The 10,481-nt window shown below is 44.3% G+C and overlaps 1 protein-coding gene across 4 annotated transcripts; it reads right to left on the reverse strand.

The window, feature by feature from the left end:
* Nucleotides 1–165: 165 nt before the first annotated feature.
* BNIPL (BCL2 interacting protein like) lies at nt 166–9,753 on the reverse strand. 4 transcript variants are annotated; one of them, XM_077259575.1, is made up of 10 exons: nt 9,647–9,753; nt 5,419–5,523; nt 5,264–5,325; nt 4,943–5,167; nt 4,690–4,854; nt 4,179–4,281; nt 3,720–3,851; nt 3,454–3,498; nt 2,426–2,524; nt 166–2,201 (listed from the first exon to the last, which is right to left on the reverse strand). In XM_077259575.1, the coding sequence occupies exons 1-10, from the start codon at nt 9,736–9,738 to the stop codon at nt 2,177–2,179; spliced, it is 1,053 nt and encodes a 350-aa protein (XP_077115690.1). In that variant the 5' UTR covers nt 9,739–9,753; the 3' UTR covers nt 166–2,176. The 4 variants fall into 4 exon arrangements, with proteins under 4 accessions (XP_077115690.1, XP_077115682.1, XP_077115709.1 ...); XM_077259567.1 differs by having other exon boundaries at nt 3,412–3,498; XM_077259594.1 differs by lacking the exon at nt 9,647–9,753 and adding an exon at nt 7,699–7,991.
* Between the last annotated feature and the right edge of the window lie 728 nt (nt 9,754–10,481).

The following is a 10,481-nucleotide window of genomic DNA, read 5'->3' on the forward strand; positions in this document are numbered from 1 at the left end:
TGACATAAATTAGTCAGTTTCAGAAGACGTTGCAAAAATCCACAGTCTCTTCAGCTGATTTGGATCAAGTTATGTCACCAGGTGGCGGTGTCATGTTTCTGTGCACCATCTAGTGGCGGTATTTTTTTCCTTTGTGTTTACACCATAGAATTGCACCCACAATTAATTCTCAGAATATAAAACGATTGTTTTTTATTAACATCAGCAAATTTAAATAGAAAAAGTAATATATACACACTCGATATAAGAGTACACAGGGCAGTGGGAGAACACTTGACAACTATTAACGCTCATATATACAAATATTTAATGTGCCAATTATGTTTTTATGGGTTAACGAGCTTGTTGCAGAGGGCATAATCAAAACTTGGATTATCGTATAGTTAAGAGGCAAAGATCCAACTTTGCCAGGACACTATTGTACACTTAGAGGGGACTTGTCACTTGCCATTAATATGCAATTCTTTTTTTCCCTCTATATAAAAGCCGCTGTTGTCCTGAATCCGGCGATGTTTCTCTTTTGTTCCTGCGCCTCTCCGCTCCTGAGATATGGCCTTCCCTTCCCTGTATACAAATCTAGTGTTTGCCAACTGGGCATGGTCCTCAAGAACACGCCCACAAAGAATAGTTGGAGTACGCCCACTTGGATAATAAGACTAGATTTATATACAGGGAAGAGGAGGCCGTATCTCGGGAAAGGAGAGGTGCAGGAACAAAAGAGAAACATCGCCGGATTCAGGAGAACAGCGACATTTACACCAGGTAACAAAATTACATTTATAGCAAGAGACAGATCTCCTTTAAAAGCATAAATAAAAACACTGTAAGAAGCAGCTTTCTGGTGTTTTCCAGGTACAATCTTGTGATTTGATTGGGAAAAATAAAGGCAAAAAAAAAAAAAGTGCAATCAAATCACGACATGACATAAAAGCAGAATTTTAGATTTAGTGACTAGATTGGCGATAATTGAAGGCGGAGCTTCCCTTTACTAATGCAAACAAAAAAAAATTGGGGGCAGTTTTTGAAAGGTCATATGCTGTCCAAATCAACTATTTTTCAAACTAAAGTGATAGGACTGATACTTAAAGGGAAAATCGGCTAAAAATCTGTTAAATCCTACCCATGAGGAATAACCAGACCCCACCCATGAGGAACAATCATTACGGATCAGCGTGAAAGCTTAGAAGATATATTTTTAAAGTTCTATTTTCCCATTAATTGACCATCATGATGACATGTAAATACCACTTGTCAGATATAGGACTAGAACCCATATTTGTCAATTGTTGTAATCCCCACTACAAAACATCTTGCCCCAACACCTCGGTGTAAATAAGTGGCACTGGGTATCACTGAGGCAACTCACAACCCAGCCATCACAATGACAGGAAGTGTTATCATGTGGACTTTTTTTATATAGATTTCTGTGTCATCTTATAAACAGTATGGATATATTTGTTAAACCAAGATCTGTCAGAGAACAGTGACAGGAGGTGTTGTCATGGGGACTTGATTTTTTTAAAAATGTTTAAATAATTCAGATTCTAGGTAGTGTTTTCATAATTATTACTTATAAAAAATATGCAAGAGCTAATTTGTTTAGGTGACATCCAGGCGTTTCTGATCTGCAAGTGCACAGGGACTAGAAGTGTTGTCATGGTGACTTTTTTTATTATATATATATAAAATTATAGTAAGTCCTCCCATAAGCATTATTAAAATAAATATTAACCGAGGTGCAGTGTATGAGACATGAAAAAAAGGTTACCACGACACAAAAATATATACATATGTATGTAAACAGTAAATTAAAATATTCTACAACTTGTTCTGTTCACGTCGTAGCTTACATAGGAACGTCAGAAGTCACTATGAAAGGACACGGAAGCTCAATGGATCCCATCTTTGCTTCAGTTCTCTAAATTGCAGTGGAGCCGGAAGTGTTATCATAGGGAAAAATCAATTTTTGACATAATTATTTGCAAATTTTGTCCACCAGATGGCGCTATTGTCTTTATGGATAGAGTCTCATCTGTGCAGCTTTCCAGAGGGAGGTCTCAGCCTGAGAGGTATCTCTAGTGCTTATTCCGGCAGATCTCCATTTACCGTGCAAGTTATCGTTCCCACGGTAGTGGAAGAGTTGTCATAGGGTTTCACCGCTATGCTATTACAGGTGCTATCTCTTTAATTCATTGTCCAACCTGAAAGAAGAGAAGTGGACAGTTTTACTGCAAAGTACTATAAGAGGACATTATGGAACATGAAGAAAAAAGTGAGAACTGTCAAAGTGACAAAAAAAAACAACAAAAAAACACTGGAAATGCAGAGCTGTAGGGTAAAGCATGGGGGGGAAGAGACAGTGAGCCTTGGATGAGGCTGGAGGTGGATAAAGCAGACAATATCTGAATCACAGGGGGCGACTCACTCTTGAATACAGTCCGGTATGTGAACGTTATCTAGCGAAACGAGCTGCGCCAGATCCGCCAGGCTGCTGACAAATCGTATCTTTTTTCCAAATTTGGAGCTTTAAAAAAAAAAGAACAAAATATAAAAAAATAAATACATGAGAGAATGAAAGCCGTTACAAAGGGCATCTCGCTATCTGGAGGACCCAACTTTACACACAACCCAATGATGTGATTGGATACTGTAATTCTTCATTTCTCCAGTAGTGGCACTGTGGGGAAACTGAACACTTACAACCAGGTTTCCACACAGATCACAGAAGAGAGAAACTTAGCGATTAGCTTATTGTCCAGGTACAACCCCTTTAAGATATTCACCCTTTGTTCTTTCTCTTGCTAGGTTATTATCTTTTTTTTTTTTTTACTTAACTACAATTTCAACTTTTTAAAATATCTATTCCACTAATATCTAGTGGAACTCCCCTTTAATATATATATATATATATATATATATATATATATATATATATATATATATATCTATATCTTTTTTTTTTTCTTTCTTACTGGCGCTCCCCTTTAAGGCTACGTTCACACGATCCGTTTTTCACTGCGGATTTTTCCGGTCCTTTTTCGGGGAAATCCGCAGTGGAAAACGGCGGTGCTTCTCTCGGCGGATTTGTGTCCTTTTTCTTCTGCGGATTCCACTGCGGGTTTCCAACTGCAGTTTCCTATTGGTGCTGTTGGAAACCCGCAGCGGAATCCGCTGAAAGAATTGACATGGTACTTCTTTTTTCCGTTGGCAAATCCGCGCGGATTTTCCAGCGAAAAAAAGGATCGTCGGCACAGCGGGTTTTGTTTTCCATAGGGTAACATTGTACTGTACCCTGCATGGAAAACGGCTGCGGATCCGTAGCTGCAATTCCGCTACGGATCCGCAGCAAAAACCGGATCGTGTGAACGTAGCCTAAATCTCTAATGCCTGAATTTTTGGGGAAGCACTAACCTGATAAATGGCCTCGTGATGACCAGTAAGACTTTCACGTACCATGTTGAATGCACAATCAGGACAGATTTCAGATTTTTCTTTAACCTAAAAGTAAAAAAAATAATAAGTATTTAAAGGGGGATACCGCCTTCAAGGCCTTGATACAAATCACTTTTGGTCGAATCTCTACATCAAGAGTTTGTAAAGTCGGAACTTTTTGGGCCTCAACAGAACAATTTCATTTTTGGAATCGGAGTTTCCCTTTATGATTTCCACACTATGTCGATTGCACAGATCAGCGCGAGGGTCTCTGGGATGTCACTTACCGTCTCCCCGTGGCCTGGTAACAGCGCTTGATCCAGCTGATTGGGGGGATTTTACTACGTGGAGTACATCCGTTCAGGTAGATCATCATGTAGTCCTCCGCCACCAGAAGATCCAGAGTTCCTATGATGTACCTGAATACACAGCACAACAAACTATGAAAGGAAGTCCAATCCAAAAGAAGTAGAAAAACCTAGCATCAGAAAGAGAATTGCGAGTGGAGTTCTCCTTTAATTGTACACAAGATTATATTACTGCTACGAAGGGGGTGAAGCTATGACAACCTTTTATTCATTTTTCTAAGTGAAAGTGGCTTTCAGATCACGATCTGCTCCTCCAGGATCATCAGAACAGGATTTTTGTATTTTGCGTGGCGTTTCCCTTTAAACAACTTTCTGCATTGTTCATCAGTATTGTGTGGTGGTGCTGCCCCCGGTGGCCGAGCCTTGTACTGCGTGTACCTGAAGAGATTGTCCATGATGTACTGGTAATCTGGATTATTACTGTCTGGTAGATAACAAGATGCGAATGTAATAATGGCAGTCAGTCCGTCTCCATAATAACCTGTGGGAAAGCATAGGATAGGATTAGATGCATGGCTCAGTGTGCAGCATCACGGTCAGGTACGGACTGGGGATGAAATTCAGCCCTGGCATTTGAAATCACTGAGGCCCATGGTGTCCCCGTCCCCATGAACCAGATGGGATATATTACTAATATTACCCTGGATGGAGGAAAGGAAGATTTTCTACAAGACCAATATTTCTAATGATACCTGTGGCCTGCTGGGGTAAGTGATGGAGTCAGTGACTTTGTGCTCCGTCACAACTCTTGACAGTATGGGTGTCTTCACAAGACAGATTCTGCTAACAACGTAGCAGGCAAGGCAGCCCATGACCAGACAGACCCCCTTCTGGCATTTGCCAGATGGCCAGTCCGGCCCTGATCACGGTATAGGACTGAATATGCTACCTCCATGGGACACGACCTTCTTGTACGGCTCGATTGCTGTCATGTCCACCTTGTGTTCCCCCATCAGGAATATTCTCCATTTTCGGCCATTTTCATCTTCTATGTCCGTCACACGGTTTTCAACCTCAGAAAAACTCTCTGCCCCTTTTGCCTTTGGAAGGTCATCTGTAATAGAGGAGGCCGGGGTCATTATGGCCTCACCATGATCACCCCGACCCCATTTGCCAGAGCTCGTCCACACAGAGGACGTTACCTTCCCACTCAAACTCGTGGCTCAGGTCCAGCATTTCGCTGCTGTTTGGAGTCTCCAAATCATCTATGTCAAAATCGAAATCTTCCTCAGTGGTCTGATCGTCACGGGGGTCACTGGAGACCGCCGACTCCTGGCTGTTCTCCAGATTAAAACTAATGTCTGGGGCAGACAATCGTTTCTTCATATGGCGGTTACCGCACAGCTCCAGCGTGCTGGGAGGACAAGCTGTGGGTCACAGATCAGGCAAGAAAAAAAAAATCATTTTCCTAAAATTCTATGTGCTGCTGGGGGAACCTGGTGCAAGTTTGTCTCCCCCCTCACCTGAGGGTTTATCCTCTTTGGAATCTGAATCTTCTTCCGTCGCCGCCTCTTCTGGGAGGAACCTAAAACCCAAGACAAGGACATCACATGATGGTAATAAGCAATCTACTAAGGTCAGGTCCCGTAGTCGTGTCAAGTGGGAAGGGGGGACCGACCTTGGAAACTCTTCATCTTGCCATTCTTCTTTCAGCTCCATGTCATCAATACCCAGACGAGGGGCAGCGGACGGGGCTGCGGGATGCTGCATGACACCACTGGAACTGCCGGGAAAGAACGGGACAATGGAGGGTCACATTTTAGTCACACTTGCTATTATGCCCAAGCCGACCCTTACGGTTATGTCAGGGCGGACACTCGTGGTTCCATCAGGGCTTACAGGCACGTCCTGCAATGCCTGAAGGTTCTGTCTGGGCAGACTCTCGCGGTTCTGTCAGGAGCTTCCCAATTGGGCAGACAATTTAGTCAGGACTGACAGGGGCGTCCCATAAGGGCAGACGTTTCTGTCAAGGTGAACGCTTGTGGTTCCTTAAGGGCTTACAGGCATGTCCCGTAAGGGTGGATGGTTCTGTCAGGGCAGATGCTTGCAGTTCCTCCAGGGCTTACAGCTGCAACCCGTAAGGCTATGTGCCAACGTTGCGGATTCGTGTGCGGATTTTTCCGCATTGTTTTTGCAAAATCCGCAGGTAAAACGCACTGTGTTTTATCTGCGGATTTACTGCGGTTTTTGTGTGGATTTCACCTGCGGATTCCTATTGAGGAGCAGATGTTAAACGCTGCGGAATCCGCACAAAGAATTGACATGCTGCGGAAAATACAATGCAGCGTTTCCACGTGGTATTTTCCGCAACATGTGCACTGCGGATTTGGTTTTCCATAGGTTTACATGGTACTGTACACCACATGGAAAACAGCTGCGGATCTGCAGCCAAATCCGCAACATGTGCACATACCCTAAGGTTGGAAAGTTCTGTCAGGACGAGCGCTTACTGATCTGTCAGGGCTTACAGGCGCATCCTATAAGGGCTGACGGTTCCATCAGGGTGGATGCTTGTGTTTCATTCAGGACTGACAGATGCGTCCCATAAGGGTGAACGGTTATGTCGGGGCAGGCAATCGCTTTTCTGTCAGGCACGTCCCATAGAGGCAGACGATTCTGTTAGGGTGGACGCTAGCAGTTCAGACAGGGCTGACAGGCGCGTCTCATAAGGGTGGACGGTTGTGTCAGGGCGAACACTCACATTACTGAGAACAAATAAAGTGTGTGCTATGTGCACACGTTGCGGATTTTGCTGCAGTTTCCCATGCGTTTACAGTACAATGTAAACCTATGGGAAACAGAAAACGCTGTGCCCATGCTGCGGAAAAAAACGTGCTGAAACGCAGCGGTTTACATTCCGCAGCATGTCAATTCTTTGTGCAGATTCCGCAGCGGTTTTACACCTGCTCCATAATAGAAAACCGCAGTGGAATCCGCAGTAAATCTGCAGGTAAAACACATTGTCTTTTACCTGCGGATTTCTAAAATCCGCTGCGGAAAAATCCGCAGAGGTCCATTCTACGTGTGCACATAGCCTTAAGGTTTTTTGTGTCATAGAACCCGGTGAGAAAAGTGGAGACTCCCTTTAAGGCACAGAGTGGAGTGTAGGGATAGCACTCCCATTGATCACACAGATTGCCATTATAAATATCTCCTATGGATTTTCCATCAGTGGTTTATTTTTCTGCCCCCCTGATGACAGGAATTAACTCCGTCAATGAGATTTCTTTAAAAATTCTGAAGATCCCATCGGCCATCCAATGACTGAGTCAATAAAACACACATCACATGACCTAGTCATCCAAAATGACAGACAACGCCTCTTAAAAAGGATTTTACGGCTCAAAAAAAAAAAAAATAAAAAATCATAATATAAATCACTACAGAAAATGGCACAGGAGATCGGAGGAGCGGTCCACAACAAAACCAAACGCTGACGATGAATTCCGATAAGTTGCTATGGCAACGTCCCTCTTTCATACATGGGGCAGACTGCTTTAGTAACGACCAACGTACCCCCTAATGAAAAATTTGGTGACGTTTCTGTCCGATTTAACCACAGCGTGCGAACCTGGTGTAACGGTGCAACTTCCAATAGTCTGGAAATCCAGCACCTTAGTGGTTAATAGTCACAGGTGAGCGGATTAGTCGGATCCTGGGCTGCCAGTTCTATCCCTCATTATGTAGTTATGGGCGCGGTGGTGAATAGTGCTGCACAGGTGTGCTTTCTATACGTTAAAAATAAGCGCCCCCCTTACGTGTGCATACAGTACCCCCATACAGTGTGCGCCTTTATTTGTTGTAGGTGCACCCCTTTATGACCTATATACACACACCACTATTGCTCGGAGAACGCAGGGTGATAAATACCGCCATACTGTGCTGAGGAGATACTTACACATTGTACGCCAGGAGGTTGGGGACCGTGAAATAGGCGGCTGACATCACCCATGTAGCTGGGGGGTAGGGAAGGTGCAGAGTAATGGGTGACTCCCAAAAAATCTCATGTTACCTAGTAACCGCACAATCAGCCCGCAGCGCACCCTGTGCACACACAGCACAAGTACAAACACGCACAACGCGGGGCCGGCCTCGTCTATGGAGAGATATACACGGCAGGCTCTGCACTTTTATACTGAAGTGATCTTCCAACTCATTGAGACTCTTCCCATAATCCCCCAGGTGTCTGCTAATTTGAATTAAAAAAAAGTGGTCTTGTAGGACCTCATTAAAGGGGCAGGTCCAAATAAGAAGGGTGTGCCATCATGTCTTTTCTGGTAGTTTGGGATCTGTCCTTGCAGAAATCATCCTCTAGATAAAGTGGCAGCATTTATGGCCACTGCTGCAACCCCCTTTTTTGGCAATCGGTGGGTAACCCAGCATCAATCTATCAGTTATATACCCCTTTACCTATATAATTGCCGCTTGTGTAGTAGGACACACTTGATAGATGGAAACCATCAGCAAGTATGACACTGCCCAGTTAGACAGTAGTGGGCATGCTTGTATCATAGTTCACATCCGAAGCCCCGAGTTGCTCTGATGATCTCTAGACTGGTGACAACAACCCCATAAGGCGCTGTCATGGCTGCCTGTCACCTTAGCATGGAGATGAGATGAGGGCAAGTCCCCGCCCATCCATCCTTTTAAAACTGGGAGTGTATTTTACAACAAATATGGCTGCTGCCTTGGGCCAAACACACCTGTGAGAGACTCACTTCTGAGTAATGGATATATATGTGTACAGTAATTAAAGGGACGGTGAGCAGGTCATGTACACCTTGGAGGTGACATTTTTAGGGGCTTGTAAATATCCTGTGTTTTATATACTGCAAGACTTGTTAATATTACAAGGAGGTAATCTCCAGTCATTACCGAATCCAACAAAGTCATCAGGGGGTGCAGGAGTAAGCCGCCATGACTATAGGGCGGATCCAGCTCAGAACAGACTCCTCTGCTTTACAGTCATACAAAACCAGACTTTGGGAAGTGCTCCCTCACCTCCTCAGTATGGGGCTCTTCTCGTGAACCCGTCAAATGTTAAACTCATGACAAAGGTAAATTTGATTGTTTAAAGGTAAATGTTGTAAGTCGCACCCAATTCCTCCTGGAATTAAAGAAAAAAAACACACCACATCCTAAAAAAAAAAAAATCGAGGGGGGAAGGGGGGGAATCATCTTACAGCAAGATACAGATTTTGCTACGAGTCAATGGTCCAGGTACTCTCTCCCTGCCATTTCCCCTACAAATACTGATAACTAGAGATGGGCGAACATGCTCAAGTGCTAATAGAGTATCTTTGGGGTGCTCTAATACTAGGTGTAAGTCTTGCGGCTGCATGTCTCAGGGCTGTTCGACAGCCGCAACACATACAGGAATTTCCTAACAAGCAGCCAATCCCTGCATGTGCTGTGACTGTTGACTAGCCACCGAGAAATGCAGCTGCGGGGACTCAAATACATTTTTCGAGCGCGCCAAAGATACTAATTTCGCACCCGAGCATGCTCGCTCAGTAACTGTACTACGGCAATAGCAGCACTCCACTGCACCAAGATGATGTTTAAATAGGTGGGGAAGGGCAGGGAGAAAGTACCTGGACGTGATGCTACACCTAGATCTTATTTTACAGTACCAGCTTTTTTGGTGCTTCACACATGGCCCAATAGATCCGGGCACAGCTGGAGCGATTACATCTGATACAAATACTGAAGGATGGGGTAAGCATCAATTATGTTATAGGGCAGCCTAGAACTCCCTATTGTTATTATGGATTACTTCAGCTCCCAGAAGAGGCAGCAGCCATCGCTCCTATCACGTGTACAGGGGGACGGAGGACATCGCTCACCTTCGGTGCAGAGATCCCAGCTTGCTGTCATTGTCCATCTTTAGTAGATGTGTGATAGTTGCGAGTGAGGTTTTCTCATCGCCCTGCCTCATTATGCAGGGAACACACACCTATCACAAACCAGTTCTTCCACCTTTCAGACCTGCATCTTTTTTTTTTTCTTCCTTGTCAATTCAGCTGAGTTTTTATTTTTCTTCTCACCTCCCTCCTCCCCCACCCTCCATAAATTCTACAGGGGGGAATAATGTTGATGCATAGGCCCGACGTGGCCCAAAAAAGTTCTGCAGGCAACAGGTTCTTCGCCGGACTCTTTCATGGAGAGAAAGATGGAGTCCAGACTATGAAGAAAGCAGTGCTCTCCCTTGATCACAGGTGAGATTCCCAGTATTACCTGAAAACCCAATATGCTGCTTCGGTTCTTAACGTGGGTGAAATTCTTAAAGAATGTAATAAAATGGCTATCAGTCACATAATTCAAACCGCAGCCTGTCCTGGTCACGTGTCAGGATGCTCTACAGTCTAAAATCAGAGCGGCCGAGACCTTTATCGTAAGCACTAGTGATGAGCGAGCATGCTTAGGTGCTAACCCAGTGTCTTCGGGGTGCTTGAAAAATATGTTAAGAGTCCCTGCGGCTGTATGTGCTGTTAGACAGCAGCAACACATGCAGGGATTTGGTTAGGCAATCCCTGTATGTGTTGCTGCAGTCTAACAAAACATACAGCCGCAGGGACTCTTAACATTTTTTTCAAGCACGCCGAAGACACTCTTTAGCACACAAGCGTGCTTGTATAACACATCATCCGACCACGGTCACCTCACTGGTAAGCACACATA

The sequence above is a fragment of the Ranitomeya variabilis genome, chromosome 1, assembly GCF_051348905.1.
Source record: "Ranitomeya variabilis isolate aRanVar5 chromosome 1, aRanVar5.hap1, whole genome shotgun sequence".
NCBI classification, from domain to species: Eukaryota; Metazoa; Chordata; class Amphibia; order Anura; family Dendrobatidae; genus Ranitomeya; species Ranitomeya variabilis.

Excerpts from the sequence above, each read along its gene's own strand:
- BNIPL (XM_077259567.1), bottom strand. The coding sequence starts at position 9,738 with ATGAGGCAGGGCGATGAGAAAACCTCACTCGCAACTATCACACATCTA. Across the intron at positions 5,326-5,418 it reads CAAGATGAAGAGTTTCCAAG|GTTCCTCCCAGAAGAGGCGG; the intron begins GTCGGTCCCCCC and ends CTTGGGTTTTAG. Across the intron at positions 4,855-4,942 it reads CCACGAGTTTGAGTGGGAAG|ATGACCTTCCAAAGGCAAAA; the intron begins GTAACGTCCTCT and ends CCTCTATTACAG.